Source organism: Podarcis raffonei, chromosome 2 (assembly GCF_027172205.1).
Source record: "Podarcis raffonei isolate rPodRaf1 chromosome 2, rPodRaf1.pri, whole genome shotgun sequence".
Classification (NCBI taxonomy): domain Eukaryota; kingdom Metazoa; phylum Chordata; class Lepidosauria; order Squamata; family Lacertidae; genus Podarcis; species Podarcis raffonei.
The window spans coordinates 80128586-80154080 of NC_070603.1; the positions used below are offsets into that span (position 1 = coordinate 80128586).

General features: G+C 42.3%; 1 protein-coding gene across 1 annotated transcript in view; it reads left to right on the forward strand.

Moving 5' to 3' along the window:
- Positions 1 to 25495, forward strand: part of FBLN2 (fibulin 2) — a 112318-nt gene that overhangs the window by 44088 nt on the left and 42735 nt on the right. Inside the window, exons 5-6 of the mRNA XM_053377752.1 lie at positions 18982 to 19093; positions 21617 to 21746. Of these exons, the coding sequence (XP_053233727.1) occupies positions 18982 to 19093; positions 21617 to 21746 (242 nt within the window). The remainder of the gene's footprint in view (positions 1 to 18981; positions 19094 to 21616; positions 21747 to 25495) is intronic.

Genomic DNA, 25495 nt, shown 5'->3' on the forward strand with positions numbered 1-25495 from the left:
ATTTATTTCCTTAAGAATATTTCCAATGTTAGAAATCATGCCAACTTTGCCTTCATCCCCTTCCAGAATGTGCAAAGAAAACATGAAAATGGTTTGGCTTTGTGCGCGGGGAGCTTTTCCAAAAGTTTTGGTTGCCACAAATGAATTTAGCTCTGGGGACTTGGAAATATTCAACTGTTACCCTATATGCTTTGAGTTGTTCACATGTGAAAGCTTTTGTGGTATGATGACATTCTCAGTGATCTCTGGCTCATCCTGAGAAAAGCAAAATAATGGCTTTTCCTCATTGGGTCTGTTGCAGAGGATGTAGTATGTATGATGCTGGCTTGCGTCTATATAGACTGAGAATATGCCTATGTTGATTCTTCTGGGCACCTTGGTCGCTTTTGATCAGCTCATTGTCAAGGCTTGCAAAGCACTGGGCAAGAGGCTTTGTAGGTAGCATCGATCGGCCTGCAATACCCATTTTGGTTCAACTGTGTTTTTACCTGCCCCACACCTGATAGGTCACGTGGGTGTAGCTTGACCAAAATGACCTCATGAGCCAAATGGGGAGGATCTGCTGGTCCCCCACTGTTGAACGAGAGTATTCTTTCTGGCAATCTGTATGGACAAAAATTTAGAGACACCATACTGGAAGTTCTAGAATCTAATGCTGGGATTTATGTTTATTTGTTCACTGTATCCCAATGACATGGAGTGCTTAAAAGATTTCTGCTGCTGTTCAACTTAGTCACCTGTTTGTTTGAGACGAAAGTGCTATCAACATGCTGATGGCACTTAGCTCTGTTTCTCCTCTTTATCTTATCCAGACATAGTCAAACTCAACCCTCCAGATGCCTTGGGACTACAACTCCCATCATCCCTGACCACTGGTCCTGTTAGCTAGGGATGATGGGAGTTGTAGTCCCAAAACATCTGGAGGGCCGAGTTTGCCTATGCCTGATCTTATCCAAGTGTGGCAGCTGATGTTCTGATCCTCACAAGCGTTTGAGACCAGTCATTTAAGTAACTTCTACTGTATATGATTCATATCATCAAGCACAACTCAGGCTGCTGACTGTGCCCTTTGAAACCCTACACTATAAATTGATTTTGAGCATGATATCCGAATTGCCTTATCTCAAATTTATTTAGAAGATTTCCGTGCTGCCCTCCCTTAAAAAAAATATCAACATGCATGTATGCTGCCTGATCACTGGAGACCTTGTACTGTCTACCAAATTGTCAAAAGTGACATGGGGGACCTAGAATGTCCTCCATAGAAAAGTCTTCTTGGCCTCCTCCCTCCTGTTTAGATGATAACTGAAAGAAATACCCCCTTTGAAGGAGAAAGGAGATTAAATGTTTCTTTGTTTTTCTGACACTGGGTTGAATCCAGCTAAATCATTACAAGGATGGAATGACATCTGCAAACACAGTGGAACTTCTCCTCCCTCTTCTCCTGTTATGTGTCCCCCATTTACACCCAAAATCTGCTCCAGAAGTTTGGGGGAGCCCCCAGAGCGATTTGGGGACACAGTGCAGAAGGAGAGGAAGTTCCATCACACTCTCAGAAGTGATTCTGGGCAGGCAACTCTTTAGCTGGATAGAATCTATCTGCATTACTCTGTGTTGACTGACAGCATTCTTTATCGGCATTAATTGTTTGCTCTTTTGCGATATACTGTGTGTGTGTGTGTGTGTGTGTGTGTGTGTGTGTGGTTTGGTCAGAACTTAGACCACAGTATTCAGGGAGTGTTGCTTCTGACTAAGCACGCATAGCTATAATGCTGTTGGCGATCATGGGTACATTCTATTGGAAAGGCAGGATGTAAATATTTTTAAATCTATATATCTTTGCACACATTCACAATCTGTGGCCAGTTTCTCAGTTGGCATCAGTCAAAACAGAATTTCAGTGTCTCTCGCTGCTGTGGATGTAGCTCTGCCAATTTACACAAGTCAAAAGGCTGGTCCTTGGATTGTATAGTCTGCCTTTTGTGTTTTATTTCCTTTCCAGTCCCTCCGCCCCTTGGTAGGTGGTATGGAATAGGCATTTAATTAGTTGCAGGCTGCAAATGACAACCAACCCCCTCACATTGTTTACATTTCTGAACCAGACTCTTTCTGGAATGTGCTCTGTGGTTGAATATATTTGGAGTCTCCATAGGCCACATTACAGTTTGTATTTATGAGACGATAGCAATCTTTTCTACTGTACTGAGAAAAAAGGAATTCCGTTCCAAATAATAGACTTGACTGCATATCTTGCTAATTTTATGGTAATAAAAATCTTTGACATGATACAGTTTCCTGAAGCACTGGCTGCGTGTAGCTGTGAGAGGTCTCCTTTGCTCCCTCCTTACCACAATTAGCGTGTAGTGCCAGCCAGGTGATGCATTGCTGAATGTGCTTGCCCTGGGTGCTAGGAATGGAAAAACTATGATGCACAGAGGCAAGGTATATCCTGACCATTTCAGAGACAGTGTGGTATAGTGGTTTGAGTGTCAGACTAGGACCTGGGAGACCAGGACTCCAATCTGCCCTCGGTCATAAAGCTCACTGGGCCAATCATTCTCTCTCAGCCTAACCTACCTCACAGGGTTGTTGTGGAGATTAGATGAGACAGGGAGAAACCTGTACACCATCCTGAGCTCTTTGGAGAAAAATGTGGGATCTAAATGCAATAAATAAGTTAAAAAGTCAGCTGTTCTCAGATTTAGGGTCTGGATGTTTATGTATTTTTTTTTCTTCTCCGAAGAGCTTAGGATGCTGTACCTGGTTCTCCAAGTACACTTAGGCTGGATCTAGACACACCAAAGAAGTGTTTCAGTTCAACGTGTTTTAGTATGAGAAATTGTGTTGGCAAAAATGGAACTCCACAGCACCCTCCGGTGTCACAGTGTTAAAATATGAAACGCTTTTTCTTTACCAATCTAGCTGAGTCCTTAGTAATATGGATGGAACAGCTTACTTGTTTCTGTCTGATGGGTCATTGGGGCAAAGTGCCTGGCTAACAGCTTGTGGCTAAGTCTTGTAGTCAAGTTTAACCAGCAGTACAACCTTGGGAGATTGTGGACTCTCCTTCCTTGGAGGTCTTTAAGCAGAGGTTGGATGGACATCTGTCCTGGATGCTTTAACTGAGATTCCTGCATTGCAGGGGGTTGGACTAGATGACCATTGAGGTCCCTTCCAATTCTATGAGTCTACACAAATAGCCCTCATCCTTAAACCAGGGAAATCTAGACTCTCAAACTAATCATATCTAACTATGAAATCTGTAATATAATAATAATAATATGATGTAGGAATAACTTGCTCTGGATCACGGATAGCATTTCAGAGCAAAGGGACTCCTTTATGGCAAAAATGTGTACTATGTACATTTTGTAACCATCTGGTTTACATGAACTACATTGGATCCAAGGACTTTTTCTTGAGACATGTCAAAATAAAGATTTATTATTATTATTTGGCTTACCTTTTGGTGCCTCATGTTAAGCTGGCAAAGGTGGGAATGTTTGTGTAATAATAAATATTCTGGGTTTTATCCAACTACAGTGGTACCTTGGCTTACAAACGCTTCAGGTTACAGATGCTTCAGCTTACAGACTCCGCTAACCCAGAAATAGTACCTCGGGTTAAGAACTTTGCTTCAGGATGAGAACAGAAATCGCACGGTGGCAGTGCGGTGGCAGTGGGAGGCCCCATTAGCTGAAGTGGTGCTTCAGGTTAAGAACAGTTTCAGGTTAAGAACGGATCTCCAGAACAAATTAAGTTCTTAACCTGAGGTACCACTGTATGTCCTGCACAGAGGAGACCTGTTGAGATTAACAAACCTGTTAGCTATGCCCAATAATTTCAAGGGGTCTACTCTGAGTAGGACCAGCATTGGTTACAACCCACAGTGATTCCAAGGCTTTGGGGACAAAGCAGGCTAGAACTCTTGCCATTGATTGATTTTTTTGAAAAGAGGAATAATACAAATACAAAAACTCAAAGCAAAAGCAAACAAGGAAAGCAAGAAAGCAAGTCAACAAGCAGTTAAAAGACCCACTTTGGTGGAAGAGAAGGGAACAGTAGCCACTAAGCATGTTGCTTCAGTTACTGTGTCCAATCTCTTTTCCAGCAATGACTACATTGCAAAGAACCAACATCGCAAAGAACCAAGAATGACTACATCTCAAAGAACCAACTTACCCGCATTTCAATTTCCCTCCTCAAAACTTGTTCCCATTCTGAAGTCATATACGATCCTTTTTTAAAGCAACAATCTATGCTTTTGTCACCATTGGCTATTGCTGCCATCATTAGGTGGGCAAAATCATTTTGTGTGGGGAATGACTTTGGCAAGCACAACATAATTACTCTCTCCTCCTCCTCCTCATGTGTATTGCCCATCCCAATCTGCTCCAGGTTTCCCCATAACTCCCCACAGCAGACCTGGGGGTGATGTAGGGTGGCGTGCAAGAGAGAGGGGGAAGTCCTGTTGCACTCACAGAAGTTGAAAACCAGTTGCTGGAAAACACACGAGGGGAGAGTGCTCTTGTGTTTGAATCCTGCTTGCAGGTTTCCCACAGGCACCTGGCTGGCCACTGTGAGAACAGGATGCTAAGAATACATGGGTTACCAGTGGCTTGATCCAGCAGGCTCTTCTTATGTTCTTAAGGTTGGATTCTGTTACTACTAGATTTCTGTTTTTATCTGTTTGTTTATGGTACAGTGGTACCTTGGTTCTTGAACTTAATCCATTCCTGGAGTCCGTTTGACTCCCGAAACCATTCGATAACCAAGATGCGGCTTCTGATGGGCTGCAAGAGCTTCCTGAACTCCAGCAGAAGCCATGGAAGCCACGTCGGACATTCGGCTTCTGAAAAACGTTCGCAAACCGGAACACTTACTTCCGGGTTTGCGGCGTTCGGGAGCCGATTTGTTCGACAACTAAGCCATTCGGGAACCAAGGTTCTGTTATCATTTACATTTTTCTACCCTGCTTAGACGTTTGAAGCAGTTTTGAAATGTTATGGGACTGGCTGAGATGACGGGCAGAATCCGTGACCAAGGAAAAGAGACGGTGGAAGAAGACTGGAAGAAATTTAAACTTTATCTTAAGAACTGCTGTAAAATTAATGAGTGCTAAAATGTCATGGGTAATGTAAAGCAGATTTGCAGTGATAAATGATTGGGTAAGAGAAAAAGGTTAAAGAAAGTGAATTATAAGTAATTGAGATTAGGGGTTGCTGAAAAAGTTTAAAACGGGGATGCAGAAAAGGGAGGCATGGGGAAGTCGTCGAAATTGGGTATAAGGAAAAAAAAGGTTATGAAATTATACATGTTTATATGTTTGTTTGTTTTTGTATTGTCACTTGTAATGTGTTATAATATATGTTGGAAAATCAATAAAAATTTTATTAAAAAAAAAGAAATGTTTTTGAAATAAATAAAAATCGTTTTATCTTGTTTTCTGGTATCAGCTGGAGCTGTTTCCTTTCCCTTTCTTTGACGCTGTACATCTGCTCTCTTCCTTGCGGTGCATTGTAGTTTGGCTTGAGTGGGTAGACTTGTGGAAAGCTGATCAACGGGTGGCAGTAGAATTGTGGCAAGACTGGATGGTGTTTCGATCTCTTCTAATTCTGTGATATATTCTGTACAAATACTCTGTGATGTATTTGTACAGGCGGGGTGGGGGGAGCATTAAGAAGATGGCAAGGATTATATGAAAGAGCCTTGGGAATTGGACAGGATTATCTTCATAGTCATTCCACTTGAAGCCACTTGGAGCTGTCATTCTTTAGCAATGCTTCTGAGAGAGAGAGAGAAATCTAGCATATTATTGGTTTCCTAGGACAGTCACTTCTCATACACATTAATTGGGTCTGAACTGGCAGTAACTGACCAGGAAAATGAACTGGGGGTTGGGGGGTGGGGAGTCATGGAAATGTTAGTCATTAGGAAATGGATCAGAAATAAAGCTGCTACTGTCGTAATGCTTTTATACAAATCTCTGCATTTATTCCACCTGGAATAAGGTGTACAGCATTTCAGAAATGGGGAAAGGGCAGAAGAGAGCAACCAAAATAATTGGGGGGCAGGAGCTACTTGAGGAAAGGTTGTAGTGTCTGAAGCTTTCTAGCTTAGGGGAAAAGCAAGAGGGAACAAAATAGAGGTGTATAAAGTTATGCATGGTGTCATGAAAACTGATGGGGACAAGTTTTTCTTCTCTCATACTTTTAGGACCCAGGAGGCAGCAATGCTTCTGAATTCAGTGCCTCATGTTCCCTCACTGCTACAGTGCCTCCCAAATGTCACAACTTCCATTCCACATTGAGGACTCAGCTATAGAGCTGCAAATAAAACATTTTAAGTGTGCTGTAAAGTGTATTGTACAAATGTGGCACTAGATGGTGATTGTGAGCTATGGCAAATTCAATATATTTTTCGAAACTTTTTTTAAAAAAGCATTTTCACAATGTTTTTTTATATGTGTGTAGATTCGATCCCATGGGACGCGGGTGGCGCTGTGGGTAAAACCTCAGCGCCTAGGACTTGCCGATCGCATGGTCGGCGGTTCGAATCCCCGCGGCGGGGTGCGCTCCCGTCGTTCGGTCCCAGCGCCTGCTAACCTAGCAGTTCAAAAGCACCCCTGGGTGCAAGTAGATAAATAGGGACCGCTTACCAGCGGGAAGGTAAACGGCGTTCCGTGTGCTGCTCTGGCGCCGGTTCGCCAGAGCAGCTTCGTCACGCTGGCCACGTGACCCGGAAGTGCCTGCGGACAGCGCTGGCTCCCGGCCTCTAGAGTGAGATGAGCGCACAACCCTAGAGTCTGTCAAGACTGGCCCGTGCGGGCAGGGGTACCTTTACCTTTACCTTTAGATTCGATCCCAGACTCTGGTACGCTAAACATCAACTGTTTAAATAATTTTTATGTGTTTCTATTATCTTTATGTTTTTCCACAAATAGTAAATTTGAGACTAAACTGTAAAGCGGAGTTGCGTTTTATATGTTAAGTATGTTTCCAAGTGTTGTTTTATGTCTTGCAGACTATGGTTGGGGTTTTGGAATTCTTGATATGGCTGATCCTCAGGCTAATTTGTCATTTGAAGTGGTTACCATCAATTGCTTGCCTCTTGTGGGGAATACAATTTTAAAATATCCTCCTCTTCATGTGGCCAAAAAATTGAATCATTTAGTTATTGTATTACTTCAGATGTCTGGTATTTATTATGCATACAATCAAGGAACAAAGGGTCTGAGAGTCTACCAAGATTCCCTTTGCAATATTTACCTAGAAACTTGATTGACTAGTGCAATCTTATACACACCCACTTAGAAATAAGTTCCACTGAGTTCAATAGGGCTTACTACTATGTAAGTGGATACAGAATTGCAGCCTTAGATGTATTTCTTTAGTACAGAACTGTAGCTCTACAGATGTTCCTAGACTGCAGTTCCATTATCCCCGACTGTTGACCCTGCTGATGGCGTCCAAAAACATCTGGAGAGCCACCAGTTCCCCATCCCTTCTATACTTGCTGTGATGTACAACTATGATCCACGTTTCTCTAGATAACCATCTGGTTCGCTATTTCTTTACCCATTTCTGCAAATTAAGGGCAGAATTTCCCCAAAGATAAACACCTTAAGTGTCACGGATTTCAAATGGAGAAAGTTCAGCAGCAACTCTCCTGCTGTAAATAATTAGTGCTTAAAAGAGCTTAAGTTTTGGATGAGTAAGGTCTATAATGTGTATCCTTACTTTTTAGCAGATTGCTGCAAGAAAGCTCCACTGTTATTAAAGTCTGGCAAAACTTCCCTAATGAGAAATTAACAGGGCACCACTTGAAGGAGTTCTCCTGGCACCACTTTTTGAGAACAGCAAATTAGCCCTAACATACTACTGAGTACAGAACAAAATACAGAATACAGAACAAAATACAGAATACAGAACACAGAACACAGAATACAGAACAAAATATTGCAGCTAGACTGGTGACTGGGAGTGGGCACTGAAACCATACAACACCAGTCCTGAAAGACCTACATTGGCTCCCAGTACGTTTCCAAGCACAATTCAAAGTGTCGGTGCTGACTTTTCAAGCCCTAAACAACGTCTCCATCCCCATCGTTCAGCCCGGACACTGAGGTCCAGCTCCGAGGGCCTTCTGGCGGTTCCCTTGCTACAAGAAGTGAGGTTACAGGGAACCAGGCACAGGGCCTTCTCGGTAGTGGCACCCACCCTGTGGAAACCCCCCCCCCAATCTATCAAGGAAAGAAACAACTATCTGACTTTTAGAAGACACCTGAAGGCAGCCCTGTTTAGGGGCTTCTAAAGGTTGCTTAGCTACAATTCCCATCAGTGCTGACCAATGGCCTTGCTGAATGCGGATGATGGGAGTTGTAGTCCAAAGCAACTGAAATGTGCCACCTTAGTTATCCCATGGGTATAGAATTGCAGCACTGAGCATCTCCATCACTCTCTCCCATTGAAATCAATAGGACTTAATGGGTCCTTGATTGTGATTTGATTGTGTCCTTTACTGTCCACTTTTTAATCCTTCCAGCAGTGTCTAAAGAGGGTATGAATTGATCATTCTGAGAATGCATTAGTTTTTACTGATGTGGAAATTACTGTTTTGTAGGGGGAAATACGCAGCACCGATTTATCTTATTTTAATGACTTGAGGTCTGCTACTGAGCATCATGTCACACTGTGTGTTGTGGTGGCCCTGCTCCCGAAATGTAAACAATGTTAGAATCAGTGCTTTGGAGGCAAGATGTTACATGCCAGAAATGTTACTATTTTGCACAATTTATCTGACAGCTCCCCTGGATGATTATATTTTACCAGGCATTGCCCACACAATTTGTATCTTTGCAGTCATAAGTATGAAAAAACTTTCACAAGCTGAGATTCTGTGTCTAGTACCTCATTCGGTAGAGGGTTTTGTTATGAAATCACAGCGTATACACTGGGTATTTTTAGGGATGTGTTCTTGAACTGCAAATTACATATATGGAGCGGTTCCAATTTATTTTTGCAAAGTGTACTGTAGGGAAAGTAGTCGTTATTTTGGAAGAAAATATATTTATGACTTAGCCAGACATCTTTGCTATATCCCACATGTTTTAAATATGTCCAAAAACAAACTTTCCCCCTTTAAAATTCCTGCATCCCCTCTTAAGTGTGAGTAAACCACTTCAAGATAATTTTTAAAATAATACAAGAGATTTGGTGCATTAAAAGAATATCTTGGCCAATTCACATGAAATAAAGTAACTGTGGTTTTATGGTGACTTCATCATGCATTATAATTGGCTGTGGTGAAATTGAAATGGTGAAATAACTTTGGGGGTATGATACATGCTATGAATGCAGATGGCTTCAGGCTAGATGATCTGGTGACCTGCATGGACTTATGGGGCAGCTCAGGCTCCCTTGTGCCCCAGAGAAGAGGGAAGTGGTGGTGTTAGGCCTCTGAAGATAGCCCCCAAACTGGGTGCTCTAGGATTTTAGCTCTAGAGATCAGGAGGGAGGAGTTCTGGCATGGAAGTGACCACAAGATTCACCTTTGTAAAATTTGGAAGCAGCCCCTTCTGTTTGCAACCCACTTTATGTCATTCTGATTCAAATAGTTCAATCTGAGCTCTCTCTTCTCTTCTGAAAAACAAAACAAAAAAACCTGCTAGAAGCAGATGGCAGGTGTAGTTGTCTCTCCTGGGGTGCCAATTTGAATAAATTATTGTGGGGGCCCAGGTATGCCCCACCCAGCATAATCGATCACATGACGCGGTACACACACACCATTTGAATGGCAGTGCCCATCAACTTTGGGGGGCTCAGCCCCCACAAATGATTTATTGGGGGGTGAAGCCCCCATGGCCCCTAGGAGTTGGCTCCTATGGTCTCTCCTCTGGGGATGAAGCGTGAAAGATAGGTGGAGTGGTTCTGCTGCAGTACCAGACTTTACCACTTGGGGGTTGGAAAACAGAAATCATGTTCCCTCCTCTAGTTTTTTGTGGGTGGGGGACAACCACATGAAGACTGGGGGCAAGATGGAGGTGCTCTTGGATAAGAAACCTTCCAAAAATCAAGTCAAAGAGTGGCGCAGAAGCTATCATGCTTAGGTGATTAAAACTGGAAAAGTCAGTTTTTCTTGCACAATCATGCAAAGTTCATGACTGAATATAAAGATAACATTTATGACTATGGTTCTGATAGTTCCTGGTGACTTGCTCATAACATAAGCAGAGAGTCATTTCAGATGATATTTCCCAGTCATCCTACAAACACATACAAAAGTATTTCAATATTGGGAGGCAGGGGAATGTTGAGTAATCCCATCTCTCTCGACCACCATTCTCACAATGAATTTTAACAGCAATTATAGCTCCAAGTGCAGACATTTCCTAGGGACTTCAGAGCTGGCCAAGTTTAATGGATCAAGGCATAGCTTTGGACTATCAACTTTTTCCTTAATCCAGGAAATACCTTGGACCGCAATCTTAATTGCTGACATTCTTCTGCAAGCTCTGATTATGACAGCTAATAAAGCGACAAAAGTAGGAAGCCATAAGGAGCAACGGTGCTTGACCTTTTGTAAATGTTATGTTTATTTGGCCCAGAACATAGTAAGCAGACACCATCATCTGTAATTGTAAAGATGGTTCTACAGACTGGTAGATGTCTGTCCTCAGCCTTTGAGCTTGTGTCCCTCCCCCCACCCCCAAAAAAGAGGTTTTGACATCTTCATGTCTATTGAGAATCTGAAGCATTTCCTTCCTATTAATAGCCAGTGGCCTCTGGCCAAACACCCTGTCAAAACCTCTCTTATCTAGAAGGAACTGGGCTTTTGAGGTGTTTGGGATTTGAAAGCAAATGCTCGACTCACAACACCACATTATCTTGCCTTTGGCTCTGGCTCTCATCAGTGCAGATCATGACAGCTGAGATAGGGCGCCCAAATTGCAACCCACAGATCCTGCCCACACCTTGGCTATTTTCAAGGCAGCAAGAAAAGATGCTACACTTTCTGCCATATCCCTTCACATGCTCTGCTTGTTCATCTACACTGATGCCCTAAGGCATTCTGGGCAGATAAAGGTGGCAGGAGGTAGCAGCCTTGGATGGCGATTTGCAGTGTACCTGCACCTCAACTAAAATCAGGTTAAAGGCAGAGGAGAGGGGATAAAATGGATGTTGACAACTGGTGTCAGCCTTGGTGAGCCTACCTGGCCTCATGCGCCCCAGCATTTGGCAGCCATGTAGACTGCTGGTGGTGGCCCTGCTCTGAGCCCTGTTGTCTTGATGCAAAGCAGCTTCCAGCACCATACTGAGAGGCAGAAGGAGAGCAGATCTAAGCAATGTAGTGGTGCTGTCCTAAGTAATGCAGCCTCTGAAGTTGCAATCCACTGGAGTAGGTGACTGAGCCTTGTCCAGTTGCCAAGGGAAAGTGGGGGCTCCTAGCATGGCTTCCTCCACTGTGCTGCCTAGCACGGCCAGCCTCAAACATTTTGCTGCCCAAGAAAAAAGTTTGAGGTGATTATTATTATTATTATTACAGTGGTACCTCAGGTTAAGTACTTAATTCGTTCCGGAGGACCGTACTTAACCTGAAACTGTTCTTAACCTGAAGCACCACTTCAGCTAATGGGGCCTCCTGCTGCTGCTGCGCTGCCGGAGCACAATTTCTGTTCTCATCCTGGAGCAAAGTTCTTAACCTGAGGTAATATTTCTGGGTTAGCGGAGTCTGTAACCTGAAGCATATGTAACCTGAAGCGTATGTAACCTGAGGTACCACTGTATTATTATTATTATTATTATTATTATTATTATTATTATTATTATATTTAAAAAATCTAAGTGGTGTACAAAAAAGAAGCAACAACAGATAACTTAAAACAAAATATTACAAAAGTACACAACATTTTGATTTCACCCCCTGAGGCACATTCCACTATCTCTAGAGACAGATGGATGCCAACAACAGAAGCCTGCAGCCAATGGATGCCATCTGTTGGCTGCAGAGACAGCTAACTCATAACTGCTGCCTCCTATGTTGTTTTTGCTGCATTAACTGCACTGAAGTGGCCTCTCTGAATCACAAGCTTTTGAGTAGTGTTTCTGGAGGTCCTGGGTTGCCCAGACAATAAGACCCCACTCTTGGTCTCGCTGTTGTGTTCCAAAGGAAAGCAGAGCAATACATTTGGCACCAGCTTGGCTGCAGGTGTTGACAGAAGGAGGTGTACAAGGAGCCACCCAACCTTCTTAGGGACAGCACTCCAGATTGGTGTGCCATTTACTCCGTAGCCTTTTCTTCTCCAGAAGATGTCCCGCAGAGCAGGACAGATATGGATTTTTCCTTGGGGTTTAATCCTGAAGTCTTTCTCATGAATGAGCATAGCTGCAAGGTAGTGTAGGTTTAGGATTAGAGTTTCCTTCTCCCAGGTTGATGAGCCTCATCTGCCCTCATTTTTCTCTACAGAGTGTGCAGTAAGCACTGCTCAATCATATATATACTCTTGTGTTCAGGCAGGTAGCCATGTTGGTCTGATGCAGTCGATATATTGTCCAGTAGCACCTTAGAGACCAACTGTATTAGGGCAGCCATACATCCGGAATTTCCCAGACATAGCTGGGATTCGGCCGTTGGAAACATCACCCTGGGCAGAAAACGCTTTAATGTTTGGGAAAATCCGACCATATGGCAACTCATGTTGCATGTGTGAATTTTGGTGAATATCCTTAAAAATAGCTCAAAAACTTCATTGGTTGTGGGTTTTTTTTTGTTTTTTGAGATTTTGCAAACACACACACACACACCTTTGACCAAAGAAAGCTCAACAACTTTTGTGTCCAGATTTCACTTTTTCACCAGCCAGCCTCCTTATTCAAAACAGTCAGATCCAAAAGCCTGCTGGAATAAAAAAGTATTCATCTGCAGTGGAAGGACAACAAGGAGTGAGCCAATCTAACGTCTCTAGGGAGGGAGTTCCAAAGTCTGAGAGCAGCCACCAAGAAGATCCTCTCCCACATCCCCATCAAGTGTGCCTTTGAGGATGGTGGAACCAAGAGAAGGGCCTCTTATTTTCCTGGCACCACTGTTAGTATTGTGTGAAGTAGTAATGGATATATTAAGCTACCAAGTTGAGGCACTGATCCTGAAGACAGGATGTAATTTATTTGAATAGAACTTTCAAGTTTGAAGGATCTTTGAGTATCAAAAGAGAGCCTTTACCTTTCCCCCATGAAAACCCGGAGCTAATAAATTATGCTTTCATGGAAACGTTATAGATTAAGCATGCTAAATTAGTTGACCTCTGTCTCAGATGGTTCAAAGTTCAAAGTAGGAGGATTATCCTACACTCTGGCCAGAGGGAATATTAACTTGCCTGTTCATTTGCATTAGGAGCAAAGTCAACCAAATCATTCAGGCTTATGGTTATGTGCATATGCTCGTGGGGTGAGGAGATAGCTCTATTTATCTGCTTTTTCTAGTTGTCTTTTTTTCAGACTAACTGGATTTTTAACCTGAGAAATCAAGCCAAAGAACATTTATGCAGCAAAGTGTAAGCTATGAACAAAGAGAGCATTATTGGAATCATATCAAAGACCCAAATTTTAAAAAAATGAAAAATGAACAAGCAATTTATGAAAGCATGACTTTGGAAGCAGATATGGCAATAGCTTTAGAAGGAAAAATAAATTTAAAAACAAACCATTTCTCTATATAAGATATCTTATAAATAATTTTGTATACGTGAGCAAAGGTGCTCTCAGGACAGAGAAATTACTTGCCTTCCTTAGTAATGCAAGTTATGTGATTCAGAAATATGAGACACTGTTCACAATGCTGTCCTTACAGTTTAAGGTATGGGTAGGCAAACGAAGGCCCAGGGGCCAGATCTGGCCTAATCGCCTTCTAAATCCGGCCCACGGACGGTCCAGGAACCAGCGTGTTTTTACATTAGTAGAACGTGTGCTTTTATTTAAAATGCATCTCTGGGTTATTTGTGGGGCATAGGAATTCATTCTCCCCCCCACCCCCACCCCCCACAAAAAATATAGTCGGGCCCCCCACAAAGTCTGAGGGACAGTGGACCAGCCCCCTGCTGAAAAAGTTTGCTGACTTCTGGTTTAAGGCAATGAACTTGTATACCTCTGTTATGCAAGCCTTAAGAGGACACACAAGGCAAGAAGCTAGACAAGAACTTTATTGTCACTAATAAAGAAAAACACATAGTAATGGGAAACTCTTGACTCCACCCAGAAACAGCCACCTAATGTCCATTATTACACTTTCCGCACAATATAGTTTCCTTCACAATTCAATCTATTATTATTTGAAATCAAATAATTATTCCATATTCACAGTGGGTTCAATGGAATGATGGTATTGTTATTTGTGTTTCAATATTGTTTTATTCTTGTGTTTTGACCATCTTTGTCATATCAACCACAGTATGTATGTCTGTCTGTTTGTGTGTGGATATATATGCACTAATGCAATACTGAGGAACAAGTTTGTGTTACCGTCATTCCAATTCATGTTAGAAACATTGTAATTATTCTGGGTGTAATTATTTTCGACTAAGTGATACACAAAGTTGATCCACTGAAATCAGATACAGTATATAAATATAGGTACAGTATATTTAGAAAAATTCCAGGACTATGACAGGTTCATAATCAAATAAATTGTCAGAACCTGATAATTTTAGTTTCTTGGTTCTGCATATAAATATTTAGTTTCAAATGCCTGAAAGTGCATGTCTCTCTGTGTGTATGTATACAGTATGTAGGTGAAATCCACTTTACCTGATTCTGTTTCAGAACCTCCATTTGATTGCATGGAGGCTGACATGAGACATAATACAGATAAAAACTGAGTTGGCAAGGATACTAACAGCCTCAGTTCACTAATGCAACTGTCTTACTGTCCTTGGAGTTTTTTGTCTAGATAGAAAAGTAGATCTGTATTAGTAGTCCATATATTTCTGGAGAGGCTACTCAGAACTGATCTAGACACTAATGTGATCTAGACATCTGTTCCAAAAAGGATGCAGGCCATCTGTTCCAAAAAGGAAGCAGGGCAGGATCTGGGATAGCCCCTAGCAGGTGTGCCAACTCTAAGGTGGAGAGGTGTCTTCGGCCCCCTTAATATTTGTTGGAAGCAGGCAGGGCCTCCTCAATGTGGAGGGAACAGAGGAGGCCAAGTGTGGAGCTCAGTGCAGCACGGTTTCAGTGGCTGGCTGCTCCAGAGGGCTCAGCCTTCAGAAAATGTGATGTCACACATGTGAGCTGCGTGCAGGGCCCCTCAATTTTGGAGGCAACTTGACCCTTTGTGTTAACTCCCAGGAGCAATGGAATTAGCTTTGGTAAGGGTCTGAGCTTAACTGAGCAATTAACGTGGTAACTAGGCAGCTTCCATTATCATCATGTTCTCTGCTACTTGTTAGAGCTTACGAAGGAGGGAGGGCAAGAAGATGATGAGAAACTGGAGAATTTGATTCTTTGATTGAAGTCTGAATTCCTGGGTTTGGGGAACAGCCAAGTGATGAATCCTCTAACTCTGGTCTCCTGCGTAGTGCTCTTCCTTAGACTGCATCTGAGGCCAGCTTGAAGTTGTAGGATTCTTGAGGCAAGGACCCAGTAATTCACCTCCAAATTTGACTGAGTCATCTGGTGTCCACTAGATTATACCTTATAGAATACATGTTCCATAGCACAGGTCTTTCTCTAATTCCAATACCAAATACACACTGTGGTGGTAGAAGGGCTGTAGTTTTATATTTTCACAATATGTACTAGCAAATGAGAAATTTCCTGTAATTTAGATGCTGTTTCTGACACTGAGATTTATAAGTTTCCTACAAAAAAATTCCTCCTGAACTTCAAACCTTCCTGCAAAAGTTCATATTACCACAAATTATCTGTAATTTGTGTGAAATCAGAATTCATCTGGCCACTTCATTTTTTGCAAACACTGCCCAGCCAAATCAAGCAAAGATGTTAAAACCATCCATATATATATATATAGAGAGAGAGAGAGAGAGAGAGAGAGTGTTCCAACATCAGCAAGTATTTTTACTCTTCCATTATTTTCACTGTGATAGCTGATCTGTGAGTCCCTTTTGGATATTCCTGCAGAAAAAGTTCAAAGGGCATGTAGGACCAAACATTTTCTATAATTGCCTATGTGCTTGCAACCTACACTTGAGATAGAGGCTGAAAAAATACCATATTGCCCCCAAAGAGCAATAGTGGACAGGCGGAGTCCCCCCAACCCCAGGTGACCCCCGAGTGGAATAATGACTCAAGACAACGTGCTATGGGATTAAAGTTGGCCACAACTTTATTCAGATGTAGGGAGACCTTGGCTCAGGCATTGGGCGTTTATCCTTCCCAGTCCCCAGCCTGGGAGACATCAGGGTTGGCTCCCAGTACATTTCTGAACACAATTTAAAGTGTTGGTGCTGAGCCTGAAAGCCCTAAACGGCCTCGGCCCAGTATACCTGAAGGAGCGTCTCTACCCCCATCGTTCAGCCTGGACACTGAGGTCCAGCTCCGAGGGCCTTCTGGTGGTTCCCTCACCTCGAGAAGTTAGGTTACAGGGAACCAGGCAGAGGGCCTTCATGGTAGCAGTGCCCACCCTGTGAAATACCCTCCCACCAGATGTCAAGGAAATAAACAACTATCTGACTTTTAAAAGACATCTGAAGGCAGCCTGGTTTAGGGAAGTTTTTAATGTTTGATGTTTTATCATGTTTTTAATATTCTGTTGGGAGCTGCCCAGAGTGGCTGGGGAAACCCAGCCAGATTGGCGGGGTATAAATGATGTTGACGATGATGATGATGATGAACTGATGCTTGTCCTCACCCCAGTGTGTATGCTTAGACAGACACCATTCCTTGGATCTACAAACCCTATTCCTGAAATCCTACAGTATGGGAAGCATGCTTATTCTGCTTGCCTAGGCTATGAACATCATTCTGCCTCCAACCCCAACCCTGAGGTAACATTCAATTGTTTCCAGAAGCTGCACTGTGGACAACAGAAGAAACTGGTTTTCTTTCTTTCTTTTAGCTTGTGGAACAAGCTATTACCTGTGAGAGTTTAAAAATACATGACCAATGAAAGCGGATAGTGTTCAGCCTGTCTGTCATATGCCTTGTTTGCTGACAGCACTGGATTCTTAAATGGTTTGCCAGCTGCATCTGTCTTGTAAATTGGGCTGGTAATTGAGTATGCCTAAAGCTACTGGCCACAAACCACTCATTTTGGAGTCATCCCATTGACCTTCTGTACTGAACCTGAGGGTCTCTCGACAAGCAAAGTTCAGCTTCTTTTTCTTGGAGGCCTTAAGGCCTTGAGGAGTCTGTTCTTCACTGAATATGGTCAATACTTGACTAATGATAATTCAATAAAAGACATGGCCTTTTAATGCAATATTACTCACATGAATATTGATCAAAACCAGTAACATTTGTTAAATCCTTGCTAGATAGTTATTCCTCTTGTATGCTACATTGTTGCTTCTGCCATCAGCAATACAGAAGATTAATCAAAATTGGTTTTATGTAGAAACACCACTATCAAACATGTATTTTGTGAGTGACACAACAAAAAGAAAATAATCCATATGGCTGCTAGGAAAGATAAAATACCAAATTCTGGAATTTAAGTTTCCAATGCATATTTGAGTTTTGGTACCTTCTGGCATTGGTTTTAGTGGTATGGAAGCTGTTCCTCATCATTCTGTCATCTTGGAGAGTCGAAGTCACACCACAGCTCATTTCCATGATTGTGTTGCTCCTGCTCTGGTGTGGTAGGAGCCGCAGAGAAAGCTCCTTCTATACAACCTTGGCTCTCCAATTATACCGAGTAGTATTCGAAGCAATGGCGTTGCACGGGTTCTTGTGCCCTCAAAAGCTGGAAGGGGCTCTTGGGAAGCAGGTTCCTTTTTGAGAAGTAAAATCTGGTTAACTGATCTTAACTAACACTTGCTGGGATGTGTTGTGAAACCACCTTGAAGAAAAATGCATTGCAGAACTGAAAATGCAAGTGGTCCCTGTATAAAAAATGTTGCAGTAAGGTGTGGCAGACATCCATGCCCTTTTACAGGATACTCCATTCCACCCCCCACCCCTTCCTTGCTTTCCATTTCTCTCCCTTCCAATAATCAGCCAGCATTCTGTGGCCACGGAGTATGCTCAGTCCCCATAGGGCTATTCTGGGCATATTTTTTTAAAATCCCCTTAACGTTTTGGTACTTCTGAAAACCTTGGTATTCCCCTAAGCCTGCTGATACATCTACCTTGTCTGTGGAAGGTGTCATTTGGCTATATAAGGATCAATTATGAAGACAATGAGCTCACTTTATAGGATGGAAGACAAGGTGGGTGAAGCTATTCATAGGTTTATATGTTGCTAGTAGTAAATATTCGGACAGGATCTGTATCCCTCAGCTGAAGCAGCTGTCCAAGAGAAGCTTGAAGGCTGCAATCCCATGTACACTTACCTGGCAGTAACTCCCATTGGACTCAGTTGGGCTTACTTCTAAGTAGACAGAAGTGTAAGAAGCAGTACAGTTGTACCTTGGTTTTCAAACAGCTTAGTTCTCGAATATTTTGGCTCCTGAATGCTGCAAACCCAGAAGTAACTGTTCTGGTTTGCGAACTATTTTTGGAAGCCGAACGTCCAACGGGGCTTCTGCGGCTTCTGATTGGCTGCAGGAGCTTCCTGCAGCCAATCAGAAGCTGTGCTTTGGTTTCTGAATGTTTTGGAAATCGGACAAACTTCCAGAACGGATTCCATTTGACTTCCAAGGTACGACTGTGCTGTAATTGTAAACTTCTGCACAATGGAATTTTCACAGATATACCCAGGTGTGTCCCTTTGTACAAAATCAGGAGACCAGGTTGCAGAACTCATCCTAGCATACAAAAATCTGTTTTCCCAAAGCGTATTTTATATAGTTGTATATCTGCTATTTTTCAGGTTCAACAAAAGATTTAATTGAAACTTGCTGTGCTGCTGGACAACAGTGGGCTATTGACAACAATGAATGCACAGAAATCCCTGTAAGTGGAGCTGATGGCGATATTTGCAGGTATGTAAACTAAAGTTAAGAAGCTGAAAAATCACAAACAGCCTGCATTTTATAATCTGACATATGATCCATGTTACACACATACAGGGATTATCCACACTTACCATTTGCCCTGCTCTTTCCACCCAGAGCTCCATGCTTTAACACTCCATGTCCAAGCGTGCCTTTTCTCTCTTTTTTGGCCCCAAGCTTTTCTCACAAAAACCTGTTCTTTAAAACTTAAATCAGACCAAACATCAATTCAGGTTTTCTGCAGACTGACGTTTGTTCTGATTGAGCTATAAAGAGCTAGTTTTCACCAGGAAAGCTCTGGAGGGGTGGGAGGAGGGATGCACCCAGTCACAGAGCTTTAAATTGTGGAACATGCCTGGAAAGTGCAGAAGAAAGATATGGATAAGCCCATCTGCGCACATGCTGCATAAACTTACTGAAGTGTGGCAAGATGGCCTGACGTATATATAAGGAAAAATTCTCTCCCAAAATATAGAGCCTTAATGAACTTGAACCTTTTAATATGCACATTCCTCCAATTACAGGAGAACAATTATTTTGGCTTATCGCAGATCATACGATGATTTTTTTAATGCTATAGATGAATAAGATAAAGCCTTTAATTTTGCCTGATAAAAATCAAGCTCCCTGCTGAGAATCTGTGCTAAGTGCAAAAGTCTGTTTCTTATAAACGGCACACATAAAGTGCACTATGCAAAGGACTGTGTATATGGAACTGAGTTAATGGGATGCTTACTTTCCGTCACTGCCACCTGAATCTCGGCCTTTACAAAGTCTGTTTCCCCAGCGTAATCTCACAGAATTGGATATGACCCATTTGCTAAGAAGTGCACTATTATAGTTACATAAAGGAATCAAGACTCTTGGTCTAAAATAGCAGGAATACTGCAATTAAGAAAATGTGAGTCAGTTTCTCTCTCATTTGTGGGGGGAAATGTCTAGCACAAATGGAAACTAAATAAATAAAGATCAAATTTTAAGTAAATGAGCTCCTTACAAAGGGATTTAGAATTTAATTAATGGGTCTTTCTTCTCATTCCATATGTAAATATCAGACTGAACTCCTGCTCAAAAGATTATACTCATTTCACTGCAACTTTCTATAGCAAGTTTACAAATAACCAAAGTAGATCTGATATTGGTGGAGTACAGGAGCTTAGCGAGGAGAAAAAAGTGCACTTGGTGATAGAAGCATGATATTTGGTATGTATTTATACAAAGAGGAGCGTGTCAAACCACCTCATTTTATGCTTTTATAGCAACTGCACAATCCCGCCTCTTCTCATGGCCTGAGCTAATGGAAGGTGTGGACTGGATATATGTATACTGAGCCAATAAATAAAGAATGAGAATAACTGAATCCATGTTTGCCATGGATGGAATGGTAATGCTTGTCTCTGGCAGGATAATATAACATAGGAGCCAACCTCTAGGGGCCAAGGTCCCTTTGGCTCCCCAAATAAAATATTTGAGGGGGCTGGTCCTTCCCAAGGTTGATGAGCATTGCCATTCAAATAGTGTGTGCGCACTGTGTCATGTGATCTATTACATTGGGGCATGGCTTACCTGCCCCCCAATATTTTATTCAAGTTGGCACCCTGCAATATATAATATTTCTATGTTGATCAAGACCTGGAATGTATGTTCCTGCATAGGGACCATAGGAAAGTGCCTTATATTAAATCAGACTTGTTGGTCCATCTAGAACAGAACTTTCCAGGATTTCAGAACAGGGACTTACTCACAAGTAAGCATCCAGTGGATTGCTGGACATCTTGCAGACCCCCCCCCAGATGGACAGTGCTAATAGTCATGTTGTTATGGATGCATTTTAAGGACATGGAGAAACTAATTTGAGACCCACCACTTGGCCCCTAGATCCTTCTGAATCACGGTTGCTAAAATCACAGTCAACTCTAGGCAGTTGGATCATGCAAGACCAAGATTGCATCAGTTGCGCTAGTTGCCAATGCATTCCCAAGCCAAATGTAAAGTGCTGGAGGGGCGGGGGGGATCTCCGGGTTTGGTGCTGCTGGGTGTGGTGAAGCAAACCACTAAAGTCGTCAGCACTGAACCAGCTGGCAAGCAGATGGTTTAAACCTGCTGGGTGCTGCTTTGCCAGCACAAAGCAGCCCCCTGCAGCCAGCAGGATTGAGCGGAGAAGTGCAATCCTGTGGGAAACATGCTGGCAAAGAAGCCTGCAGGATTGATCCCTGCAGGACAACAGTGCCATGAACCTAGAGCTCCACTAACATCATTCCACAACCTTCCTGTTGTGGCAAACACAGTACTGCCCCTCCACAGACACACACACACACACACACACACACACACACACACACACTCTCTCTCTCTCCTTTGCCCCTGTTGACCTCTTGATTCAGCATTTGGGTTGCAAAATAGTGCTGCCAATCTCTTTGGCGTGTCCAGTGGTGTCAGTTCTTACTGAATAATGGCATTTGCAAGTAGAAACCTGCCTTTTGAGAGCAACATGTGTTTTATTTGTTGTAGAATTGCTCAGAAGCAGTGTTGTGTCTCGTATTTAAAGGAAAACAGCTGCATTGCTGGCATGATTGCTGCCAGAGAAGGTGAATTGTGTGGCCCGGACGAAAGTGAGACCTGCGGAGGATCGTTTTATAAGGCAAGGCACAATGCTGAAACCTTTGTGGTACCATTACTAATTCAAATCAGGTTAAGCTTTGGCACTTTTAAGGGTTTGGCATTTGTTCTCTCTCTCGCTCTCTCTCCTTAATTGCAAAGCATCATGGACCAAGAATGAAAATTTCACTTAGCTAAGCATTTTGACTGCTCATATTTATTTCTCTGCTTCAGCCAGATGCACAATCTTGAATTTCAGGGCCTTCATTTTAATTTGCTTTTCCATATATCTAATAGATAAGAATTTCATTAGTGCATAGCTTAAGAAGTCTATCTCCAGTATTATACTTAACAGCATGTTACTTGCTTTTTAAAAATCATATTATAGATAGGGAAGTAGATTACATCAGCCCCCTCCCCCTCCTTGCTTAACCACTTATTGGATTGAAGCTGAACTGAGCAGTTGAACAGAACACTTGACTTAGAAGAAGAAATGTTTGACTCCAGAAACTTTAGCTCATAAATAAAGATCGATGCAGATGCTAAATTAGGGGGGGGGGATTTGCCCTGGCAAAAAAAAAAAATTGCACAGCTTCATTCACCTCATTGATTCCCATACAATGGAGCCTTGCCAGTTTCTGCCTGCTTAGGATCTGACTCCTTATTTATTATGTCCTTTCTTCCAGATTGTAGCCAAACTGAAGGTTTCAGAATTCATTAAACATTGATCACCATTTACAAAGTTGTTTGATACTCCCGAGTGTAATTTTCCATTGCCTCAGCAGGAAATGTATTAATCCTGCCAAGTCTTGTAATATCAAAGTGTCTTACGAATAACTTCTGTTAGTATGAAAAATGTAAGGTCATTCTTGGTGCAACACAGGGGTTAATTGGTTGGTGAGGCTTATTATTCCTACTGAATAATCTAATTTTCAGGACATTATTACAGTATTTGATTATTTCTGAAAATGAGTAAAAATGCTATGCTGAGATTTGTGTTATGGATCATTTATCTGCAAAGGATGTTGCTATGATATAAACTGTACAGCCCAGTTGCCATAAAATTCCTAGTGAGTGAACAGGCAGAACTGCTTGTCAAGGACGCCTCAAAATTTCGGGAATTACTTCTTTGTGCAGTGAAGTCTTGTTCCATGCGCATTATTTCAGAGAACGGGGCAGTGATTTCATGCATGCTTACCTGGGAGCAAGTCCCATAAAAAGGTTTGATGGGACTTGCTTATGAGAAGAGATGCACCCAATTGCATTGTAAGCAGCATTGTAAGTCAGGGTGGTGTTACTGGTGCAACTACACCTGGTCACCTATTAAATAATGTTGAATGGCGAGCTGTTTGAAATAGGAAATGCATGCTGTTTGCTAGCATTCAGCCTCCTGCTGTTGGCAGTGGTGGCTAGTGCCCATTGGGACTGGGGGTGGAGGAGGTGGAGCCAGAGCCAATGGCAGGTAAAGCCAATGACATCGCTTGTCCCCATCCCCCTGCTTGCTTTGTTCAACAAGTGTGGCATTGAGATGATAGCTCAATCAGTAGAGCATGAGATTCTTAATTCCAGGGTTGTAGGTTCTAGCCACACATTGAGCAAAAGATTCCTGTACTGCAGTAATAATAATAATAATAATAATAATAATAATAATAATAATTATTTAATATTTATACCCTGCCCACCTGGCTGCGTTTCCTCAGCCACTCTGGGCGGCTCCCAACAGAATATTAAAAACAAGATAAAACATCAAACATTAAAAACTTCCCTAAGCAGGGCTGCCTTGAGATGTCTTCTAAAAGTCAGGTAGTTTTTAATTTTCTTGACATCTGATGGGAGGGCGTTCCACAGGGTGGGCGCCACTGACCGAGAAGGCCCTCTGCCTGGTTCCCTGTAACCTCACTTCTCGCATGGAGGGAACCGCCAGAAGGCCCTCGGTGCTGGACCTCAGTGTCTGGACTGAACGATGGGGGTGGAGACGCTCCTTCAGGTAGATGGTCCTTGTGGTCCCTTCCAACTCTACAACTCTGTCAGACTAAGGAGAAGGAGGAAGTTGAGGGCCAGGGCCAGCACTGGGGCTGGTTGTCACTAAGAAGGCAGGCACCTGGGGGCCAGCTGGGGGCAGGCTGATGTTGGCAGTCCAGGGCTTAATTTGCCCTAATGGGCCAGCCTTCACTGGCTGATGGTTCAAGGAAGATGCCTTCAAAAGAACATTTAATAATAAGACTTCAAAGAGTATTTCTGAGGCATAGAGAAAATGGGATTGGGTTTCCCAACTACAAATGTGCACTGTGGGGTATTGGCAAGAATGAGCAAACAAGATGAATGGGAAAGGGAAGCATATTATCATATCTGTATTACTGGATTGGGTTGTGGTGAATGTCACTAAGACTGGTGTAACACTTAGTCCTGAGGGCATTCTGTTTTTTTTCTGAGACAACCCAATCAGCCTTACAGCCTTAATTGTGCTTGATAAGCTTCGTACAATGCTGTAATTCTGCTTCTCGTTCCTTTGATTAAGGGTAGTGTACCTATAAAAAAAGAAATAAAATAACAGATTCCTTTTATTGAGCCAATTAACGTTGGTTTAAAAGCATGCATGCTCTTAAACATCATTTAGTATTCTGTGGCAGGCTACAGAGATATGAATATGAAAGCATCCAACACACTGAAAAGATAAAACCTCAAGCCCAGATGGAAGGAAGTACAATAAAGATGACATCTGTAAGAGAAGAAGGAAGTTAGAAGAAAAGAATAAAAGCAGGCGTGGAAAACATAAAAATGCTGCAGGACACTCTGCTCATTAAAGATTCCAAGTTGAGTCCATAATGACTCTCTAGTCTACGGAAGACTCTAGGAGGAATATAAAATGTATTTATGTACATTTGAATTTGTTTACTACATTTTGACTACTAGGGTCCTCAAAGTAGCAGCTTATAAGAAAAATAAAACATCAGCAATGCAAAACATTATAAAATCAGTTCATAAGAACAACACAGATGCAAGATGTTAACAATATTCCATCTTCTTAAACACAAATGAACCAATCCTGTCTTCTTAAGAAGTAAGTAGCCCTACTTCTTAGACACCCCAGTGGAATAAAGCCATCCTGACAGATCTCACAAAAACCGCAGTGGGAAGGGTCTGGTCAGTATCTCTAGGGAGCAAACTCACAGTGCAGGTCCTGCTATGTTTCAGGTAGAGGCTAATTTTATCTCATAAGTTTGATAAAACATCACCTTTGCTCCAGGGAGACATATATATTAGAGGTGTGCATCAGATTCAGATAAATTCTAAATCCCAAGCTGAAGAAGACTGCTTTTGAAAGGTTTAGAGCTTGCCAAAGGTGAACTGAGAGATCTTCAAGGCAGTATGTGTTGAAGCACCTCTGAAGTGCTTCATGGCTCCAAGGCAATCCAGATTTTTAAAAAATGCTTCAGACAGGCATCTATTAAAAGCAAAAATACTGTCTCTAAACACCACAGTGGGGAGAAAGCAATGCAAAAGTTTCATTGTGCTTGACAAGTCAGGCTTGTAATCAGAGGGGGTTACTTTACCTGGAAAATGAATTATTTTTAGTTTGCACCTGATTTATTTATTACCAGGCAAATTCTTATAGGGTTGCAGCTTTAAAGTTAAAAATCAATACCTTGAAAGCAGCCTGTAATCAAAACAGCAACCAGTGAAATTTTCAGAAAATGGGTATGAACTCTGCAGGGCAGTTGTGAAGATGCCTAGCCTTTGGTGCTATTTCCTCTTTGAACTCAGGAGCACTATCCCCTTCACCACTTCCCT